General features: G+C 53.6%; 3 protein-coding genes across 12 annotated transcripts in view; 1 reads left to right on the forward strand and 2 right to left on the reverse strand.

The window, feature by feature from the left end:
• Window positions 1-7,705, reverse strand: part of LOC122363729 (tyrosine-protein phosphatase non-receptor type 11-like) — a 34,439-nt gene extending 26,734 nt beyond the window's left edge. Inside the window, exons 1-2 of one of the 3 annotated variants that reach the window (XM_043333314.1) lie at window positions 7,684-7,705; window positions 7,011-7,226 (exon numbers count right to left, since the gene is read on the reverse strand). In XM_043333314.1, coding sequence (XP_043189249.1) covers window positions 7,011-7,024 — 14 coding nt within the window. In that variant the 5' untranslated portion in view covers window positions 7,025-7,226; window positions 7,684-7,705. Of the gene's footprint in view, window positions 1-7,010; window positions 7,332-7,628 lie in introns of all 3 variants that reach the window. The other 2 variants (XM_043333312.1, XM_043333313.1) reach the window with 2 other exon arrangements.
• Window positions 7,706-9,298: 1,593 nt separating this feature from the next.
• On the forward strand, window positions 9,299-16,781 carry LOC122363730 (brahma-associated protein of 60 kDa-like). Of its 8 annotated transcripts, none has more exons than XM_043333316.1 (11): window positions 9,299-9,504; window positions 11,513-11,674; window positions 12,154-12,220; window positions 12,503-12,611; window positions 12,809-12,953; window positions 13,286-13,459; window positions 13,630-13,758; window positions 13,998-14,171; window positions 14,396-14,593; window positions 15,146-15,352; window positions 15,748-16,781. In XM_043333316.1, the coding sequence occupies exons 2-11, from the start codon at window positions 11,534-11,536 to the stop codon at window positions 15,901-15,903; spliced, it is 1,500 nt and encodes a 499-aa protein (XP_043189251.1). In that variant the 5' UTR covers window positions 9,299-9,504; window positions 11,513-11,533; the 3' UTR covers window positions 15,904-16,781. The 8 variants fall into 8 exon arrangements, with proteins under 8 accessions (XP_043189251.1, XP_043189252.1, XP_043189254.1 ...); XM_043333319.1 differs by having other exon boundaries at window positions 9,346-10,153; XM_043333321.1 differs by having other exon boundaries at window positions 9,346-9,457.
• A 449-nt stretch (window positions 16,782-17,230) lies between these two features.
• LOC122363748 (proline-rich extensin-like protein EPR1) lies at window positions 17,231-18,028 on the reverse strand. Its single transcript, XM_043333355.1, has one exon. The coding sequence runs from the start codon at window positions 18,026-18,028 to the stop codon at window positions 17,231-17,233; it is 798 nt and encodes a 265-aa protein (XP_043189290.1).
• Between the last annotated feature and the right edge of the window lie 4,591 nt (window positions 18,029-22,619).

Raw genomic sequence — 22,619 nt, forward strand, 5'->3', positions numbered from 1 at the left:
GGCAAGAATAGCCTGCTGGGAAAACGGCTCAAATCCGCTTGGAAACACCAGAGTCGAGAAGCTGAAACCCGACATAGCAGCCCTACCGACTCCAGTCCAGCACGTTCAGCGCTGGAAGACCGCGCTTGGAACGCCAGGAGACAGCACCGGCCTCAGACCCCGTGATACCAGCCGGGACTCAGGGTGCTGATACGTGGCTTGTTACTAGGTGGAACTGGGGCAGCCAGCCGCGCTGGCTGATCGGTTATCGGCTAGCACACTGCACACCTGAACTGGGGGACATAGGCGGAGACAAACAGCATATGTGAGAGAGGTATGTAGATTGAGCGAAAATGTCGCCTGTGAGAACACGGCGTGGGTAAAAAGGGACGACAGAGGATGCAGACAGGGACAGACAGAGACCGTATCCGATGCAGAGGTTGAGCTGATCATAAAGACAGAGACGAGGATAGCCGACAGAAGGTTTTCTCAGACGGAACTGGAGACAGAGATAGAAACGGAGACGGAGCCAAGGACAGAGAAGAGGAGGACAGAGAGTTTGTTGAGCCGGAGCTGGAGACGGAGGGTGGGCCGCCGACTGATGTGCCGGTCGGGTCACATTTCAAACAGCCGGTGTTGGCAGCGCGCCGGGTGGAGACAGTCGCCTGCCCCAGAGGCGGCAGCGCGGCCGGCCGGGGCCCGGCAGCTCGCCGCAGCGCTCACCAGCCGACCGGCGGCGGCTGTGTCAACAGAGGTCCGGCCACCGCCGCCGCAGCGCCCTGCTTACCAAACACGAAAACAAACAAACGAATAAAACTCGGACCCTGCACAAACAGCTCCGTACCATCAATATAAACCGGCGTGTTGACTTTGCAAAGAACGGCGGAGGAGGCGGCGAAATGTTGACATGTCGTGGAACAGATAAATATATGAAGTCTTTCAAACTGGATGAACAAAGTAGTAACAAAAGAGTAACTGTTTCCATAAATATGGAATGGAAGTAGACAACAGAGGCCCACAATGCCAGGGGGGGGGGGGGGCGGTCAGTCGGGAACTGGCCGCCCAGACTTCCCACGACAGCGGACGGAGCAATCATCTCGTCGCTCCCGTTCCGGGCACTACATATTTAGTAAAATGATGTTGGGAAGGAACTCTTCATGGTACCGATACCGGCCAATTAAAAACGAATTTGTCTGGCATAGTGCCTCGGCGTGGCCGGTACTCCATTACAGCCTGCAGCACCTCACAATCGACATAGGGACCACCGTGCGGCAATAAATTATGATGAATGACGCATATCGGGCGCCATGGCTTTGGTTCCGCATGGGTACAGTAGTGCAGCGTTCCGAGCAGAATACCCAATGTGCGGCCGCCATGGTTTGCAGGAAGTCCGTTCCATGCAGACAATGTGAGCCTGCGAATCCCGTAGTCCGGCAGCCACTTCAGAGACCTCATCCAGAATCATATATGAGCATTGCCGTCCAGGTTATCGCTTAGCAAATCTAGCCCGGTTTCACGTTTCACGCCGACAGGCTTCCTGGAATGTGACCCGAGAAGCATTTCACAAGAATGTGCAATACAAAAGATATGTGCCTAGGTATTGAGGTAGACAAGGAAGCTTCTGAATACCAGCAAAAGCCTAAAGGGACCCTCCCACCTTCAAAAAAGTTAATGAATTGGCATGAAAGTGATGTCGCTCGGTTCAGAAAGAGCGAAAACGAATATCCACCAAATTTCATCGAAAAATATTCACCGGTTTTCAAGATATTAGACTTTTACTTTTGTTTACTTTTTGGGATCTCCGTTGTTCCTAGCGACTTTATTTGAAAGTGCGGCACTTGTTGCGCACAAAGCAGCATATACCACTGCATGCTATCAAACGTTTTAGTAAAACATTTAAGATCGTTAGATCTGCGCTGATGTCGCACATTCAGAGGGGGCATTCTAATGCATTAGCCCCTCTGAATCCAAGTGCGAATCCTAGCCCCTCTGAATCCAAGTGCTGCAACTTTGAAATTAAATATTTTCGATTTGAGGCATTTCTCGATCTTGTGAGTGCTCAAACCGGTAAGTGCAAGCCAGGGACCCCATTTTGGCTATCTCAACTCAAAACTAATGTTAAGGTGGGGTGGTCACTTTAAACGAGGCACAAAAGCAACTGTGTCACAGGGTATATGTCAGCCACTCCTGCCTGGTGTGCTAGACCACGGGCAGTGCGTTGACAACCTTGTTCCGCGGCACACACGCCATGACCATGCTAGTGGATAGCTGTGTTCCTCGCCAATAGCCATGTCAGTGCGTTCACTTCAGACGGCCACAGAATGCGGCCTATGCCGGCTCAGTGTGCCAGACACGCATAGGTCACACCAAATCGCACAGAACGACCCAGAATCTGACCGGTCTCCGACTGTCAGACGCTGGGGGCGGGCCGCGCATCATCCATCTGTTGCCGGGTCCGCCCGGGGGGCGCACCTCCGGCCCCGGTCCCATAACGGGTGGCTCCGACCCCCGCTCTCACAGCAGGGCACTCCGACCTCGCGGCCCGCGACTCCACAGCGGGGCCGCTCAGACCCCACGGCTCGACAGCGGGGCCGCTCCGACCCCGCGGCCCCGGTCCAACAGCGGGCCGCACCGACCCCACGGCCGGCGGCTCGATCACGTATGGATCGCAGCGCACCCGGCCGACGCACTGCGAGTGCGGTGACTCATCGACGCACATTGGAGCGAGTCAACGGCCGGCGAGCAGCGGACCGGACCGACTGGGAGCCGCCGCGGGCCCGGTCGGACCGGCCGGGAGTCGCAGTCTCGGCGGTCACTCGCGGAAGTGACGCACGCGCGGGTGACTGCGCCATCCGACCGTCTCCGACGTCCAGCGCTGCCATCGATCAGATGTGTCAAACTGGCTCAGCGTTTCAGCCCGTCCAAACCGGACCGGACGTCACCGGAATCGAGCCTCCCCCCCCCCCACACACACACACCGAGCATGGATATGGATATCCATGCCCCGAGTTACTACTGAGATATTACTAGCAGACTGTCTCTAAGATACGCCTACATGAATCTCGTGCTCTGATTGCGCTCTGTGTTCCGTGCTACGAGGTGCCAATGATGAGTCAGTCGTTCGGAGAGGCTGTATTCGTCACCACTCTGATTCTCTTCCACACCGCAGAGACCAGAGTTGGTCCGCAGCATCCGTCATCGCCGGCGGACAAAGCCTAGCCACAGCCGCTGGGACAGACCACCGAGTCAGAGACAGAGAGACAGCCCCGAAGGCCGAGACAGAGAGACAGTCCTCGGAGGCCGAGACAGAGACGTGACGCGGTCCGCAGACCACCGCTCCTCCCCGGGGGACCGAGAGGCAGGCGTGACCCGCCCACTCTGCTGTGGACAGGGGTCGCAGCGCCGTACAGGTGGCCGGCCCGGCCCGGTCGCCAACAGCGTATATCACAGCGGACGGCGCTCATGGTCCGCCGCCGCCACTAAATCAGTTCAGCAGCAGCTCCAAATTGGACCGGTCCGGCGGCCGGCTCCGGCGGCGCCCGCTCGATCGCGGCAGCCCCGCCCCGCCTCCGTCTGCGTACGGGCGCGGCGTAATCTCTGTCGGCCGGCTGCCCACGCACTGCCACTACGGCCGGCGGCGCTCGGAGCGAGCGGCCGCGGCAGGCTCAGTCGGCTGTTACTGCGCCGTCCGCCGCACCCCCCCCCCCCTCCATCGACCGCTGGCGGCGCTCTGTTGCCGGGCGAGCGCCACCTGGTCCCTCCCCGCCTCCCGCCCCTCCCCGGCCGCCGCGCCGCCCCCTGGATACCGGCGCTGTCAGGAGCGGCGGTGGCGGAGGCGGCGGCGGCCGGCGGGCGCGAGCCGCCACGGCAGGCTGCGTGGTGACGTGTCCTCGCCGCTCCGCTGCCGTACGCACCCCGCGCGGCACGCGCAGGGCATACCGGGGCCCGGACCAGCTGCTGACCGCGCCGTGGCCACAGGGAGGCGGCGGACGGCTGGTCAGGTGGATACGGATCAGTGACCAAACAGCGGGGATGGCACGCAGCCCTGAGTGGAAACTCAGGCCTTTGAACTCCGCAGCTCAAGCTGAGTAAACAAGCATTGCAACTGACAATTGAACTGCGACAAATCACCGAATGTAATGGCGTAACAATGAATTCAGGGACTCAATAGAGCTGACTTCATACATGAGCGGGGCTCATGCATATTTACGTGGAAGGCATAACTTATGCACTATGCACTATGCAGGGTGGATGAAAGCACAATGAAAAGCATAGTAATGCTGTTGTGACGTCGCAGCAATGCCACATCATAACAAAGAGTGTACCAAAGCCTAAAAAAGAAGACCACTTCGGTCGGTCTCGAAAAAGTCGGGCCTGTCCATGTCTGAGCGTTTTGTCGTTTCGGTGAGCGGACCGGATCGGCTGTCTGCCGGCAGGTCGGCCGCCGCCGGGGAACTGAGAACTCGCCAAACATGCCGCCCCCAGTGCAGTCCGCCCCGGGTGATGTCCGCGGCCGCGTGCAGGGTTTCCCCAGCGGCACAGACGGCCCCGCAACACAGCGGAGCGGCGCGGCGGAGGAGCCGCCCGGCCGCGCGCCGCCGCGATACCCGGCCGCCGGGACCGGGGCCAGCCGAGTATCGACCCGGGCCCCGCCGAGCAGGCGGCCGAACACACTCCGACCGGGCCCTGAGGAGCGGGCAGGAGCCGGGGAACACACTCCGACCGGGCCCTGAGGAGCGGGCAGGAGCCGGGAAACACACTCCGACCGGGCCCTGAGCAGCGGGCAGGAGCCGGGGAACACACTCCGACCGAGGCCCTGAGGAGCGGGCAGGAGCCGGGAAACACACTCCGACCGGGCCCTGAGGAGCGGGCAGGAGCCGGGGAACACACTCCGACCGGGGCCCTGAGGAGCGGGCAGGAGCCGGGGAACACACTCCGACCGGGGCCCTGAGGAGCGGGCAGGAGCCGGGGAACACACTCCGACCGGGCCTTGAGGAGCGGGGAGGAGCCGGGGAACACACTCCGACCGGGGCCCTGAGGAACGGGCGGGGAACACTCGACCTGGGCTGAACCAGTCTCAGAGACGAAAACCTCGACTCGGGTGCTCCTCAGCAGACCCTTGAAAATAGGAGGAGTATTCTTGAACAAGAAGGTCCTCCGCTGCGATCCCGGGCCCTCCAAAAACGGGCCCTCCAGAGCAGTCCCGGGCCTACCGGAGCAGTCCATCGCTTCCTCCAGACAGGGCTGGTGCCGCGTCTCTGGCAGGAAGAAACAGAGCTAGCAGACTGGGGGGGGGGGGGGGAACCTGTCCAGCAGCATGGTGGTACCGCCCGTCTGGCCTTCAAATGCTTATTTCCGGCAGCGGAGTGAGAGAAGCAGAGCCTAATTTAAGCTCGCCGGTATGTCACCGGGAGCTATTTATAACCCGATTCTAACTGAATAGCAAGGAAAGGAATTTTTCCAATAAAAACCCAACGAATGGCTACCATTATGCAAATATCCAGTCACGTTATTATCCAAGAGCCATTCAAAGAGACTGACGGCCTCTCGATATACGGTTCCAACATGCTCACAGTCGCATGAGCTCAGCGTGCTGAAAGCCTCACTTGGCTAGTTTACGGCAAGAATAATCTTCAGAGTTGACAATACGGGGTGGCACCTGGCTGCGCCCCGCCCTGCCGCTCCGTTCCTACGGGCTCGGCAGTTGCCAGGCACACGGCGCTTCCGCTTCGCCATGAATATGGCCAATGTTCAAGGATGAGCGGCTGACATCGGCATTAGCGAATATATTTCGGCCCATCTCTCCGCCGCCTGTTGCCAAGTTTATCCACAGGCCGAATAGGATGAGCTATTCCGTCACGGACCTTGGAGCTGGCTCAATACTATGGGCGATGGCATAGAGACGAACTGCGAGCTGATTTAATTGTGATGAGCAATGCGGATAAGACCATCGAGCTCTATGAGGCATATCGACCTCAGCCACAGACTGAAATTCCGACACGTCTACCTGTGCGACTTGTTCCATCACTACCGAACTGAGATTACACCGACTTCACTGCGATCCAGCGGAGGCAGCTCCTACTTTGATTGCCGCTTCAGCTACCGACCCGACCGAGAGGTGGGAGCTCGGTCACCGGCCGGGGGCGTCGGAAGGTCACCGGCCGAGGGCTGTGCCACCAGCGGCCGGTCACCGTCCAGCGCTGTGCCACCGGCGGCAGGTCACCGTCCAGCGGTGACGCTGTGCCACCGGCGGCAGGTCACCGGCCGGGGGCGTCGGAAGGTCACCGTCCAGCGCAGTGCCACCGGCGGCAGGTCACCGTCCAGTGCTGTGCCACCGGCGGCCGCCGGGCAGGTGCGGGGACTCCCAGCCCGGTCACACACCATACCAGAGCTGTCGATCAGCGGGACCGATACAGACGATCGCCGCGCCGATATACGGGAACGGCCGTCACTGCGTGAGATCTACTCTGCATACCCCACAGGACCTATTGGTGATTCAGTCAGTGATTGAGACAAGTGCTAATGCTAAATAACCACAAAGTGAATGGAGTAATGTGCTTTGCTTCAATATTTGTACTAATTGGTCCTAAACTTAAATAAACATGCCTATACAAATGGTTTGCATCCATATGATTTCAGCTGTTTCATTATATAGACTTCATGCCTCATTACCTGAAGTTCACATTACAAGGAGGAAGATTATTGAGAGCAGGTAGGTATTCCTGTAATGTTAACAATTAACAAACATTCCCTGCACTAGGTTGAGGTATCCTCCAACATGCATGTGCATTGTACAGCCATAAAAACATTATTATTAGAGAGCCAATGGCCAAACATCAAATATTAAAGGGTGCCACAGTGCCAACTTATTTTGTTCATTTCATAAGGCCATTAGCTTTAAATGTTTGTACACAATGTATTTATCAATTCTTGTAAGAAGTAGCACCTTAAATCAACCACTGTGGAAACAAAGTGTAGGTAGTGTCTAGTCACTCTACATGCTCACAAATACAAAAATACAAATTTCTCACCTTCTAGAAGCCATCTTCAGGTTGTTGCTTGGTGCGTAACAGCCAAAGCTTGAGCTTATCAACTTCTTAGATCAGCCAAGGATACTTGTGAATTCAAATTATGCTTTTATGCAGCATAAAAATAACAGATTTAGAGCTCAAAGGTAATCAGCAAAGGCGCATTAATAGTGTCATACAATGAATATTAAAGGCTTCATCTGGTTTTCTACCACTTCACTGCAATCAAGAGGACTACAGGTTGATGATCAAAGCAGATAATATCTTGATGTAATCAATGCAATGAATTCAAAGCATTATTATGGAGCTTGGCCTTGGCTTTGGCTACAAGCTCAAGAATAGCGCAACTGGTATGATTAGAATGTATGCACCAGGTAAGATTACCTTGATCTGGACTCTTTTATTTATGGTCAAATAAATACTTCAGCCAAATGTGACCATGGGTTCAGAGCAGGCCAAGTGCAGGCCACGCTGCATTTACCAGCCTCAGTTGAAGTTAATGCGCAAGTTGAAGTGAATAATCGAGCTGTCTGCTTTATTAGCCCTTGCTAATTAGGCTTCAAAGTCAAAACAGAGGTCAAAACCACTGAAGAAATATCCAGAAAATCACAGCATTCACACCTGTCGCAAAATTTAGCCAAAAACTCTTTCCATCTCCCCCAGCCTCTCAACACACGGCACAAAACAAATTTGACACAAAGCACATCAACACCACAGAACAAAATCTCAATAACCAAGGTTTGCGTTTATGACGAGGGCGAAGAAGGCCAATACCATAATCAGCTGTTGCATAGTTTTATATCGATGAGATGGAAATCTTACGCTACTAACAGCTGCTTTTAGTGCCCAATTGACTTTTTTCCCACATATCATAACATTGAATTTTAGCAAATAAGTTTTCCTGTTTCCATTTGAATGGAACTGATTCAAAAATAGCACACATCGCACAGTAAAAAAAAAGTAAATGCAGCAGTGAGCAAATCTGCTTTTCACAAACCCATGCTTGAACACTTGTGATATCCCTGCGATGAACAGCCTTAAGATCAGATAAGTAGTGTTTTTTACCTTCATCATGGGATTATCATGCATTTTGTCTGTACCACGGAGCTAAAAGTCGTTTGTACCAACTACCAACAGAATGCCTACCTTTGCTCAAACCGTGAATTCTTGTTTCATTTACAGACTGTCCTTCATTTAATTTCATTTGTAAAACTGCTGCCTTATTAGAAAATAATATGCATTTGTCGTTCTATTTTTTCACATATTCCCCTGCCAAACAAAAATTATGAATGTCATAATTTGATATCAATTAATCTTGTTAACCTCCGCAGGGGCGACCGCCATTGGCAAGGCCAACAGAACCCTCGGCCTGATCAAGCACAGCTTCGTCCACATCGATTCCAAGACACTTCCTCTGCTGTATAAGACAATGGTTCGCCCGCACCTAGAGTACTGCAATCAAGTATGGGGCCCGTTCAACACGACCGACGTGAGGCTGGTGGAGCGGGTTCAGCGACGGGCTACGCGCCTTGTCCCTGGACTTCGGCATCTGCCTTACGAAGAACGACTGAAGCGTCTTAAACTTCCCTCCCTCCAGTACCGCCGTCGACGCGGAGATATGATTACGATGTTCAACATCATGCATGGACGCTCCGGCCTGGACAAGGACGACTTCTTCTCGCCCGCCCCAAGTACACGCACCCGCGGCCACCGACTCAAGGTGGCCAAGAAGCCAGCGGTCAGCCGCGTCCGGCGCAACCACTTCGCCACCCGGGTTGTGTCGGACTGGAACGCCCTACCAGAAGAAGTTGTCTGCTCGCCATCGACAAATGTTTTCAAGAACCGGCTGGACAAGCACTGGATGAACTATGCCTTCATCGCTCCACAATAGATAAGACTGTTAATGCTACCCGAGCTCTTTACGACGGATCCACCGGGCAATCCTAGTGCCTTCAACGATCCCCAAATATCAGGTATCAGGTATCAGGTATCTTCAGGTCTATCGAATGTTATCGATACCATCAAAATATCGATAGATATTAGTAATAAATGCCCCCCTGGTATTCACGCGAGCTGAGGGAACTACAGCTTCAGATAAATGACGTAAAATATTTTGGTTCCGATATATTTTGTAAAAAGATTTCAAATAGAACTCAAATAGGTCAGATTAACTCTTCAAAGTGCACAAATTTAAATTTATAGTTGATCAAATCTGTATATGGCTAAATTGGTGAATATATGCGTCAAAAAAAGATAGGATTGCTTACACTCAATTTTGTCTCAACACCATCGTTTCTGTCGCAAGCATCGATGCATCGATTTGGCTTTTTTGGATTTTGGATTTAGCTTGGATTTAGCTTGGATTTGGCTTGGCTTGCCAATTGCATCGCAGCTTCCATAGAACTCTGCAAACTCTTGGGCTTGAATTTTGTGAAGGCCTCGTTAATTCTGTATTTTGATCGTCGTAGCATATTTACCATACTGCTCAAGCCCTAGGGTATGATATTATTATGACAGCGCTGTTTAGCAAGCCGCATCCCAGCTCAAGCTGAGATTCTCATGGATTCCAATTCAAATTCCGATTGAGCTTGAGTGCAGAGTGATAACACTGACCTGCCTTCCCACAATTCAAATTGAGGGGAGGACAGTTGGGCAAACTAGACCTTTGGAATCAAAATATGGAGGCATCAAAAGATTGATTCCTTATGACCATATTTGGGCATAAATGCAGACCATTTCTAACTTACCAATCACATAAAAATAAGAGAGTGTTTCAAGAAGGAGCATGCCTGATCTTGAACAGAAATGCTGGAACTATCTCCTAAACAAAATAATATTGCTCCTATCATAACAATTTGAATTCTATAGGTAGTGAAAGGCAATCAAGAAATTGATTCACTTCATACAGATAATCATAATATTGATTCCCCATCAGCTGGCTAATCATTATTTTGATTCACAGGTAATGTTAACAGATAGGCAACAATGACTTGCAAGAATACAATATTTATCTTGCTATTATTCTCATTTAGTGGTATCCTCAGCACCACAACAGATACCTATAGCATTGTTGTACTTTACCTTCACTACGTTTGATAACAATTCACAATTTTTAAAGGTCAAGAATACAAAAACTGAAGCAACAGGTAAAAACCATATAATAAATATAAAAGCACTAAAATAATGATAATTAGGGGTTTGAAAATTTCATTTTGCCATTTTACACAAATACTGATTGGTTAGTATGTGATTCATGATACAAAAATAACATACAGTGTGATTTCCTCAAAACAGCTCTTACGTGATGGACAGTGGCCCTGTCTTATTCCCATTCACAAGGCCAAAGGGACAATTTCTTAGTTTTGGGGTAACACTTTTTGCAAACCTACCACATTTTTCTACCTTTTTAGAGAAAAATCTCACCGTCATGGGCCTTTTTTCAACCGTAACGATACATTTGAAGTCAAAAGTGTACCCAAATGAATCAAAAAATTGATTCCATGCCCATATTTGGTCATGGCTCCTCCCACCAGAATCAAATTATTGATGCACCAGAATCAAATTATTGATGCCTCCATATTTTGATTCCAAAGGTCTAGTTTGCCCAACTGAGGAGGGGATCGTTCTAATCTTGCTCCATAGGTTGGCAGTTTCCATTAATGTAGTTCAGGGGTCGGCAAATGGTGGGGCATGCCCCCTTTGGGGGTAATGGAGCCCCTCGGCGGGGGGTAATGGGGGCCTCTGAGAAAGCCTTATCTTAGAATTAATGTCTCCCTTGATGGGACAGACATCACGCCTGTTTGGTCTCAGGGTTCAAAGATCGAACGCTAACCGTCGCCCCTCTATTGGCGTTTTCATAACAGCTAACGTAAACGGGGAGGGGCCGGTCGGACCCCAGCCTCTCGGCCTCTGAAATCTGAACTGGAGCTTTGCGGTAGAAAAATGAACGTGCTACCCGTGACGATAGGAAGACGCTGCTACCCAATTTTAACCTTCGCACTTATAGGGGACCCCCTTTTCCTCGGGTTTTCGCGAATAACTCGCGCAAAAAGCGGCCGATCGCGATGACATTTTCAGTACAGGTTTATCAATTTTATACATTGTAGCTAGAATTTCGCAACCATTTGAACATATACCTAACATATACCTGCCTAACAAGTCAACAATTATTTCTGTCAATGTATGACATGTTTTATGGCAGATAAAAAAATGATCGGCTCGAGGGTAAAATTGTGTCGTGATCCGACGTTTTTACATATTAATACCCGAAATACAAAAGAGTCACGGAAAGGTATGACATTTCAGTGAGCTCGGTTGTGTATGCAATGGTGTCTGGTAGGGTGGGGGTAATGGCCCTGCCTGGCGCCCGAAAAGGGGGCACGACCCCGGAAGGCCTGCCGACCACTGATGTAGTTGAACATCAGGCTTCTGAGTTTTGATGACAGTCACATTATATTTCATTGTATGTCACAGATTACCACTTACCAGTGCCCATGGGTTGGCAGGATTTCTGAGCAGCTGTTGTGATGTCGGCCCGTCCGCCGGGGTTCCCCTCGGGTGCAGCTGACAGTCAGATGCAGTCGGGAGGGATGACAGGACAGCAGGCACGCTTCGGAGCGCCTGGCGCTGCTCCGGGCATGCGTTCATACGGATCCCCCGGCTACTCGGTCAGTTGGTGTGGCAGGCATTCGGTAGCAGGTGCTGGATTTGGCTGTCAGTCAGTCAGTCAGCGTGGCAATGACTCAGTTTCAGTGGCAGTGAGCTGTGAGGGCAGGTAATCCGATGGATGATACTGTGTGTGTTTGAGTTGTTACTTAGTCACTGGTCAGTTTTAGTGTGTTTTCAGCTAGTAAGTGTATCAGCTCAGTATTAGTATCAGTCAATGAGTTAGTGAGTCCATTTGGTGAAATTGGTAAATGAAGGAACGAATAAACTGCTATGTGGTCCAGTGAAAACATGCAGCAGTGAATTACATACTGACTAGTGTTGGAGGCTGATTTCACCTTCATATTCATTTTTACAGATGTTTCAATGTGTTTGAAATGTTTTGTTGAACCCAGTGGTGGGTTCGATGGATTTGATTGCTCGTATGGCCCAGCTGTCAGACTGCTGGTCTGTGACACACTGTGTCGTCTGTTGTTAGCAGGGTATGCCGTCCCAGCACGGCGGCCAGTACCCCTCCAGCAGCAGCCAGAACATGATGCAGCGCTCAGGTGTGTGTCGCTGGTAGTCATGGCTCGTAGGTGTTATCAAGCCAAAGAATCAATGATATGACTGGATTGACGTGACTGACTGATATAAGGGCTCTCACAGTCACATGATTGTGTCTGGGTTTAGCGTCAGTCGACAGTCATGACGTCGCTTAAAGTGAAATTTTGTTTTTCAGCGTACACCAAGTCACCAACACTGAGCGCAATGTTTCAGCAGTCTGCCAGTGTGGTGTGGCTGTTTCACGCACCAGCGGCCGTGTGTAACTCTTGTATTGGCTGTTGCAGGCGGCAGCATGGTGCAGAACCAGTACCCGGCCAGCCGGCCGCCGGCCATGCAGTCCAGCAGCAAACGGTCTTCGGACGGACGCTCCCTCGCCAACCAGCCCCTCAAAAGGTCGGTGGACGCCGATCGTGGCCGTATTTGTTGCGGCCCATAGGCATCACCGATACGCATTTCGTAGGCGTTTCGTATTGGTCATTACGGACTCTGCGTGAAATACGCACAAGTTGTTTTGGCATGTTTTATGCTTCACATATTTTCAACTTTGCATTGTCAAACTCAGCTAACATAGGTAACGATGTGTCTCCCAGCGCGAAGAAGAAGAAGCGCATGGCCGATAAGATTTTGCCGTGGAAGGTGCGGGACCTGGTGCCGGAGTCGCAGGCCTACATGGACCTGCTGGCCTTCGAGCGCAAACTGGACGCCACCATCATGAGGAAACGACTCGATATTCAGGTGAGGAGGTGTGCCATACAGACTGGTATCAGACCACAGATCACGGCTCTTTCTCGCTAGCTTGTGCTCACATGTTTCCGCAAACCATGATAGCCAATGTCGAATGACTTTCAGGGGAGGGTTCAGATTTGTTGTATGCTTGGTATTGCATATGGGATGTTTGAGAATTGAAGCTGGGTATGGCCGTAGACGAGTATCAAGGCATTTACCCGAAAATGTAGCTGGTAGCGGTAAGTTGGCTGAAATTTGGCCGATAGCGATCATGGCTTCCGGCACTTTATCTGCTAAGTCTCTGGTGCCCTTCTCACCCCCCCCCCCTCTCCACTCCTCAGGAGGCGCTGAAGCGTCCGCTGAAGCAGAAGCGGAAGCTGCGCATCTTCATCTCGAACACGTACTTCCCGGCCAAGGAGCCGGCCGAGGGCGAGGCCGACTCGGGCAGCTCCTCCTCCTGGGAGCTGAGAGTCGAGGGCAAACTGCTCGACGAGAGCAAGGCAGACGCCAGCAAGGTACGACGGCGCGCTCCGGTGACTTGATCCTCCCTCGCCCCCCCCCCCCCCCTCCCCCCGGGTGTTTGATGCTTGTGTAGTGTCTTCAGTATGCGGTCTTATTCACGTATCGATAGTTTTTTTAAGACATAGCAGACCTTCTAACTTACCTTATCACTGTCCCGCTGCAGGCGAAGCGCAAGTTTTCGTCGTTTTTCAAGTCTCTGGTGATTGAGCTGGACAAGGATCTGTACGGCCCCGATAACCATCTGGTGGAGTGGCACCGGACAGCCACCACCCAGGAGACGGACGGATTTCAGGTGAGGTTCCGTGATATACTAACTACCCACTGGGTATCCAGTAACCACCGGACGGCCACCACCCAGGAGACTGACAGATTTGTTTGCAGACCATCCAGATAGCTATCCAGTTTGCAGATGCTAGTGTTGCTATTTTTTATTCGAGTTGAAACCGTTTTATCCCACTACCATTATTGATTTATTCCGATCCTGCCTTCCCTACCTATCAGCCGTTCAACCCTCTGTATGTGCCGCCGCAGGTGAAGCGCCCCGGCGACAAGAACGTGCGCTGCACGATCCTGTTGCTGCTCGACTACCAGCCGCCGCAGTTCAAACTGGACTCGCGGCTGGCGCGTCTGCTGGGCGTGCACACCCAGTCGCGGCCGGTCATCACACAGGCGCTGTGGCAGTACGTCAAACACAACCGGCTGCAGGTGCGTATCGGACGGAGAGGAGTTGTGGTGAAGAGAGGGGGAAGTGAGTGGCTACGAGGGTGTTTTTCCACTGGACCAGCCCGGTGGTCTTTTGGAGGAGTGGATTGTTGAAGCCGGAGGCATCATTCAGGACCCCTTTTCAGCTTTATTTTGTGCTGATTACCCTAAGTCACCTACCTTGACCTGATCTGACCTGACCTGACCTGACCTGACCCGACCCTCAGGACCAGAGTGAGCGCGAGTACGTCAACTGCGACCGGTACCTGGAGCAGATATTCCAGTGTCCGCGGATGAAGTTTGCCGAGATCCCGCACCGTCTGAACTCACTGCTGCACCCGCCGGACCCGATCGTCATCAACCACACCATCAGCGTGGAGGGCGCCGAACAGAAGAAAACCGCCTGCTACGACATCGAGGTCGAGGTCAGTGAGGCGCGGGGTGGAAGGGAGAGAGGGAGGACGACATATTCGGTGAACCAGAGGGATGTCAGTGTAGATATTGCTTGAGTTTTGTTTGTTTGACGAGTGTTTGTAATATGCCAGGTACTGCAGGGGAGTTTTATGCCCCATGTTTTGACAGTTTTGTTTTCTTAGTCAGTGCCCCATAGCTCTTTAAGCCCTCGTGCTTTTTCTGTTGTGGTCGAAATAAGCCCACGATTATAATTACCTTCCGACCGTTTGACCGACCACGACCCCATCACATCTACCAGCCGTGACCGCACCCCTGACCTGTGCTGACCGGCCGTGCCCCGCTGACCTGTGCTGACCGGCAGTGACCCGCTGACCTGTGCTGACCGTCCGTGCCCCGCTGACTTGCTGACCGACCGTGCCCCGCTGACCTTTGCTGACCGTCCGTGCCCCGCTGACCTTTGCTGACCGTCCGTGCCCCGCTGACCCGCTGACCGTCCGTGCCCCGCTGACCTGAGCTGACCGACCGTGTACCGCTGACCTGCTGACCGTCTGCTCCCCCGCCAGGTGGACGACACGCTGAAGACGCAGATGAACAACTTCCTACTGTCGACGGCCAGCCAGCAGGAGATCCAGAATCTCGACAACAAGGTGCACGAGACGGTGGAGCTCATCAACCAGTACAAGATCAACCGCGAGTTCTTCCTCAGCTTCGCCAGGGACCCGCAGCAGTTCATCAACAAGTGGCTCGTCTCGCAGAACAGGGACCTCAAGGTAACCGGGGGCGACAGCAGATATTGGGATGGACTAGAAAATAAAGACGCTTTTGATAGCAAGACTAACGAAAAAAAAACGTTCTGATTAATGTTTCATAAACTATTGATGTGAAAGGTTCAATAAAACATTCTTGAACTGTTGAGTTTTATCCGTCATTTCTCGGTTCATTTTCCCGACGTCTTTTGCCAATAGGAGTCTTAAGTCGTATAATTTACCCATGTCCTCAGCGTCAATACCTAGCCCATGATGACGAAATTGACGACTTTCTTGTGTTGTCCATATTATGTCCATATCTTGTTGCGCCCCCCCCCCCCCCCACACACACACCGTTCCCAGGTCCCCTGGCTGACCCTTACCGGTTCGTCGCCTGACCTGCCTCCTCTCTCTTACAGACCATCACGGACGTGGTCGGTAACCCGGAGGAGGAGCGTCGCTCCGAGTTTTACCAGCAGGGCTGGGCGCACGAAGCCGTCCACCGCTACTTCTACAGCAAGGTGCAGCAGAAGCGCGCAGAGCTCGAGCAAGTGCTCGGCATCAGGAGCTCCTGAACACGCCGCCCAGCTGAGACCGCATCCCGAGGTGTGGCGGTGTGTAACCAGGGGGACTCGGCTGTCGGGGGGGGGGGGAGGGGGATTCAGTGACGTCTGTTCTGAGAGATGAGTGAGGCTTGACTGAGTGGTCCGTATAGCGAATGATTGGAGTGAGCGGGGCGCCATCTGGGGCAGCGGTCTGTGTCGGCAGTGGGAGGCTGGTTCGTTGGAGCTGCCAGCCGGGGATGGAGCTGCCTGTCTTTAGTTGGGGTCAGCGGGGGACGTGTGTGGCGTAGTTGTGCGCCGTGCTGTAGGCCTCTTGCAGTCCCGGTCTCAGCGCCGGTCTCAGCCGATCCCCCGCTCCGACGCAGCTCACCTGCCTGCTGCTGGAGTAGGGCTGCCTCGCCCCGCCGGTGTACCGTGTATTGAGGCAGTGTGTAGGGTGAATGCCAACCTGTCGCCGCTCTATCCCTCCGTCTCGCCCTGTGTTTTCGTCTGCTGGATCCCCGTCCCGTCCAATCCGCTGCTCATTAGAGAGGTGTGGCTGGCCCCACTGCTGTCACCGATCATCTGTATTCAGTGACGGCGGTGACACCCCTGTGTGCTGATGCCGAATTTTCTGCTCTTTTTGTAGATTACGTGATGAATAGGGCTGATGTCAGTGAATTGTAACTTTTTCCTAGGTCGTCTTGCTGCCATTTTTGTTCGTCGAAGGACTGAATGCGTCATTTTGTCGTACCCACTATTGTGTTGTACCAAGCGAGTTGATAGTGCATGTGTATCGTATTTTTATATATTTTGTCCATATTTAGCTAAATGGATGGCTGAACCCTGGGCTCAGCTAACTTTGCGTGACGTAGCTCGCTTTTACTACCAATGAACGGCTAAACAGTTAATGACGGGTGTTTGCTTCTGGTAGCGTTCTCATCTGTGTCTAGTGGTGTTACAAAAAAAAAAAAAAAACTTTGTAACGTACCATTCACATACTCTCTCATGCGCCTCCACACACCACTTGAGGTTTTTTACGCTGGAGGGTCGTGATTGCGTAAGGCAAATTCAACTGCCGCGAATGGCAGTGTCGTGCGCTGTTGAAAAATTGCTTCCTTGGCCCACATTGTGCATTGATGGTTTCGGTTTTTCTTCTACAAAAAGTCAATGGAAGGAATATAAAAATTCATCTCATCCATTGACGGTGTATTGCACATTTACGGGTCGGTTTTCACCTTAGCGTTAAATCAGGTACTGGGAAGGCTATGTGGGTGGGCGCTCCTATTTCAGTGACCCGGGTGACTCTCCCGGGGTTGGGGTGCTGCAGCTATGACACTGACTGTCGGCCGTCCCAGGGTCATTTCTCGGCCAGCTCGGCCAGGTCCAGAGTCCAGGGCCGTCCCTGCGCGCCCGGGTGGTGACCGGAGACGCCGCACTTGCGGCCCCTCCTCTGGCCGTCCCTGCCGGCGCCGTGAGCGCCCGTCTCCTGCAGGGAGACCCGCTGGGGCCGGCGGGCGGCGGCCGGCGCCGGGCCCAGGCGCACCTCCTGCAGGGAGACGCGCTGCGGCCGGCCCGGCGGGTCGGACGGCGACCGCGGCAGGACTGAGAGACGGTACAGCGCGCCCGGGTCCAGACCGGCCAGCGGAGGGCCGGGGTCGGCCCCGCACCGGGGAGGGGAGAGGGAGGGGCTCTGGGGGGACGGGCGGTACAGGGGTGTCTGCTCCTCAGAGGTGGGAGGGCGGTACAGGGGCGCCTGCTCCTGGGTGATAGGAGGGCGGTACTGAGGGGGCTGGTCCGTGGGTAGCGAGTGGTACACTGGCGGCTCGCCCTCCTCTGGCGGGGAGATCTGGTACTGGGGCGGCCGCTCCTCCGCCGCGGTCGGCTGGAACAGAGGGGCCAGTTCCAGGGACACGCGATCCAGGCACAGCTGAGTCTCCTGTAGGGACACGGGCCGCGGTCGGAGCGGGACGCCCGGCAGCGGCAGCCGCTGCAGCGAGATGTGCTTCACGTGCTGCTGGAGCAGGGCGTGGCGCGGACTGCGGGGCGGCGCCGGTGCCCACTGCTGGTCCCGGCTCCCGCGCTCCTCCTGGGAGCGCCGCGGGAGCCGCTGGGAGCCTGCTGCCGGCTCTGGAGGTGACGGTCGCGGCCGCAGCATCCTGTCGTCCAGGGAGCGGCGGAGCGGCCGCACCGGCGGCTGCAGACCGGCGCCGGCCGGCCGGACGGCGCTCTCAGAGGGCCCGTGCAGCTCGGCGGGCGTCAGCAGGATGTGGGACGGCGGATCGCTGCTCTGGGGGGCCTGGACCGAGCCCCGCCGGCCCGGAGGGGGGACGGCAGACGCCGAGACGGAGCCGGTGAGAGGCCGCGCGGCGCCGCCCGTCACCAGCTGCGCCGCCGAGCGGGCGCGCGGCACGCGCCGGGAGCGGCCCGCCGAGCCGGGCTGGCGCACCGAGCGCGAGCGTCCGCCGCCGGGCCCGGTTAGCGTCAGCCCCAGCTCCAGGTCCAGCTGGCTGGACAGGGCGCCGCTGCTGCCCTGAGGGAGACCGGCGCCGTCAGCGCGCGGAATAATGTGGAGTCGGCGCATGGACGGGACGAGAACAAGCGCGACAAAACAATGCATCGTTCACAAAAATAGTCGAATGTACTCGAAATGTAGCACGACTCACGAGCTTCCATTTGCAACAAATAAAATCACAAAATTAAATAGAAACCTGTGTGCATATTGTTGTCACTAGTCACTACTGAAAATTGTACAGGTATGTACCTATGTCCGTGAAGTTAGCGTCAGCAACAGCAACGAATACAGCGTCGGATTCAGAATCGCTTCAAAAGCTGCCATCAGGTCAATTGGGGGACGGGAAACACGAATATGACATTTATTTTGCCCTAGCTCCCTTCCTTCATCCCTTAATCGTCCCTTAAAGGACGGGGCGCGTCAAAAGTGCCCCAAGACTTCGTCTGATCGCCAAAATAATGGTCGCAATCGATTCCTCGGGTGAATATCTAACCTCAGTCGAAGGTTCCAGACCTGTGGCTCCTATCCCTCATCCCTTAATCGTCCCTTAAAGGACGGGGCGCGTCAAAAGTGCCCCAAGGCTTCGTCTGATCGCCAAAATAAGGGTCGCAATCGATTCCTCGGGTCAATATCTAACCTCAGTCGAAGGTTCCAGACCTGTGGCTCCTATCCCTCATCCCCTAATCGTCCCTTAAAGGACGGGGCGCGTCAAAAGTGCCCCAAGGCTTCGTCTGATCGCCAAAATAATGGTCGCAATCGATTCCTCGGGTCAATATCTAACCTCAGTCGAAGGTTCCAGACCTGCGGCTCCTATCCCTCATCCCTTAATCGTCCCAAGGCTATAGAACTCCAGGTAAGGACACCAGCCGTTTGACCTTGAACGCCGCCGGCCGGCCGATGACGTCATTGGAGGCAAGCCGGCTCGGCGGACACACAGGGCGAATGCATAACGGAGGGGCGTTGGAACGTTGCGGGAGCCAGGGAGATATTTTAAAGTGGTTGCATACCACCATTGTTTGTTGATTGATCTACAGACTGCATCCTTAAACCTCGATGCATCCTAGGCCTGGATGTGGTGCGTACATTCGTGGAACGATCACCCCGTCCGACGTCCGTGGTCGAAGCTGTCATAGCATTTAAGACACTAAGACGGATGCAATAACGGCGATCCGATCCCGTCTCTGGCGAATTTAGAGGGGTGGTAAGGAACCCAGGCCGAATCTGACCGTCTATTTTTAGGGAAACGGGGTGGGTGAATTGACAACCGATGGCTTAAGAGATGATGAGAAGGGATCCCGTCGTCGATTGTTGTTTGACAGACAACACATGTTGTACTGGGCGTATGACCATCAGAGGTAATGCCTGAACGTAGGCAAGCATAATTGGTCTGTCATATTGTTTAGGGATATAAAATGGTAATGGAGATCATTGAGGATATGATCTCTACATTACGGGAATTCACTAATTACTACGGCCCATAGCCCATAGGGGCACCGCCGGAGCTGTTGTTCTGCCATCGGTCCCAGGCAACTCCAGGGAGCTGCAGTACCCGGCGGCCAAAGCGGCCACCTCGTCGACTCGCAGGTCCTCTGGGATTCCGTGATGCTTTAGTGCTTCACCCACAGAAGCAATGTCCGTGAAGTTAGCGTCAGCAACAGCAACGAATACAGCGTCGGATTCAGAATCGCTTCAAAAACTGCCATCAGGTCAATTGGGGGACGGGGAACACGAATATGACATTTATTTTGCCCTAGCTCCCTTCCTTCATCCCTTAATCGTCCCTTAAAGGACGGGGCGCGTCAAAAGTGCCCCAAGGCTTCGTCTGATCGCCAAAATAAGGGTCGCAATCGATTCCTCGGGTCAATATCTAACCTCAGTTGAAGGTTCCAGACCTGTGGCTCCTATCCCTTATCCCTTAATCGTCCCTTAAAGGACGGGGCGCGTCAAAAGTGCCCCAAGGCTTCGTCTGATCGCCAAAATAATGGTCGCAATCGATTCCTCGGGTCAATATCTAACCTCAGTCGAAGGTTCCAGACCTGTGGCTCCTATCCCTCATCCCTTAATCGTCCCTTAAAGGACGGGGCGCGTCAAAAGTGCCCCAAGGCTTCGTCTGATCGCCAAAATAATGGTCGCAATCGATTCCTCGGGTCAATATCTAACCTCAGTTGCAGGTTCCAGACCTGTGGCTCCTATCCCTCATCCCTTAATCGTCCCTTAAAGGAAGGGGCGCGTCAAAAGTGCCCCAAGGCTTCGTCTGATCGCCAAAATAATGGTCGCAATCGATTCCTCGGGTCAATATCTAACCTCAGTCGAAGGTTCCAGACCTGTGGCTCCTATCCCTCATCCCTTAATCGTCCCTTAAAGGACGGGGCGCGTCAAAAGTGCCCCAAGGCTTCGTCTGATCGCCAAAATAAGGGTCGCAATCGATTTCTCGGTTCAATATCTAACCTCAGTCGAAGGTTCCAGACCTGTGGCTCCTATCCCTCATCCCTTAATCGTCCCTTAAAGGACGGGGCGCGTCAAAAGTGCCCCAAGGCTTCGTCTGATCGCCAAAATAAGGGTCGCAATCGATTCCTCGGGTCAATATCTAACCTCAGTTGAAGGTTCCAGACCTGTGGCTCCTATCCCTTATCCCTTAATCGTCCCTTAAAGGACGGGGCGCGTCAAAAGTGCCCCAAGGCTTCGTCTGATCGCCAAAATAATGGTCGCAATCGATTCCTCGGGTCAATATCTAACCTCAGTCGAAGGTTCCAGACCTGTGGCTCCTATCCCTCATCCCTTAATCGTCCCTTAAAGGACGGGGCGCGTCAAAAGTGCCCCAAGGCTTCGTCTGATCGCCAAAATAATGGTCGCAATCGATTCCTCGGGTCAATATCTAACCTCAGTTGCAGGTTCCAGACCTGTGGCTCCTATCCCTCATCCCTTAATCGTCCCTTAAAGGAAGGGGCGCGTCAAAAGTGCCCCAAGGCTTCGTCTGATCGCCAAAATAATGGTCGCAATCGATTCCTCGGGTCAATATCTAACCTCAGTCGAAGGTTCCAGACCTGTGGCTCCTATCCCTCATCCCTTAATCGTCCCTTAAAGGACGGGGCGCGTCAAAAGTGCCCCAAGGCTTCGTCTGATCGCCAAAATAAGGGTCGCAATCGATTTCTCGGTTCAATATCTAACCTCAGTCGAAGGTTCCAGACCTGTGGCTCCTATCCCTCATCCCTTAATCGTCCCTTAAAGGACGGGGCGCGTCAAAAGTGCCCCAAGGCTTCGTCTGATCGCCAAAATAAGGGTCGCAATCGATTCCTCGGGTCAATATCTAACCTCAGTTGAAGGTTCCAGACCTGTGGCTCCTATCCCTCATCCCTTAATCGTCCCTTAAAGGACGGGGCGCGTCAAAAGTGCCCCAAGGCTTCGTCTGATCGCCAAAATAATGGTCGCAATCGATTCCTCGGGTCAATATCTAACCTCAGTCGAAGGTTCCAGACCTGTGGCTCCTATCCCTCATCCCTTAATCGTCCCTTAAAGGACGGGGCGCGTCAAAAGTGCCCCAAGGCTTCGTCTGATCGCCAAAATAATGGTCGCAATCGATTCCTCGGGTCAATATCTAACCTCAGTTGCAGGTTCCAGACCTGTGGCTCCTATCCCTCATCCCTTAATCGTCCCTTAAAGGAAGGGGCGCGTCAAAAGTGCCCCAAGGCTTCGTCTGATCGCCAAAATAATGGTCGCAATCGATTCCTCGGGTCAATATCTAACCTCAGTCGAAGGTTCCAGACCTGTGGCTCCTATCCCTCATCCCTTAATCGTCCCTTAAAGGACGGGGCGCGTCAAAAGTGCCCCAAGGCTTCGTCTGATCGCCAAAATAAGGGTCGCAATCGATTTCTCGGTTCAATATCTAACCTCAGTCGAAGGTTCCAGACCTGTGGCTCCTATCCCTCATCCCTTAATCGTCCCTTAAAGGACGGGGCGCGTCAAAAGTGCCCCAAGGCTTCGTCTGTTCGCCAAAATAATGGTCGCAATCGATTCCTCGGGTCAATATCTAACCTCAGTCGAAGGTTCCAGACCTGTGGCTCCTATCCCTCATCCCTTACTCGTCCCTTAAAGGACGGGGCGCGTCAAAAGTGCCCCAAGGCTTCGTCTGATCGCCAAAATAATGGTCGCAATCGATTCCTCGGGTCAATATCTAACCTCAGTCGAAGGTTCCAGACCTGTGGCTCCTATCCCTCATCCCTTAATCGTCCCTTAA

Source organism: Amphibalanus amphitrite, unplaced genomic scaffold (genome assembly GCF_019059575.1).
Source record: "Amphibalanus amphitrite isolate SeventyFive unplaced genomic scaffold, NRLGWU_Aamphi_draft 000637F_arrow, whole genome shotgun sequence".
Lineage (NCBI taxonomy): Eukaryota > Metazoa > Arthropoda > Thecostraca > Balanomorpha > Balanidae > Amphibalanus > Amphibalanus amphitrite.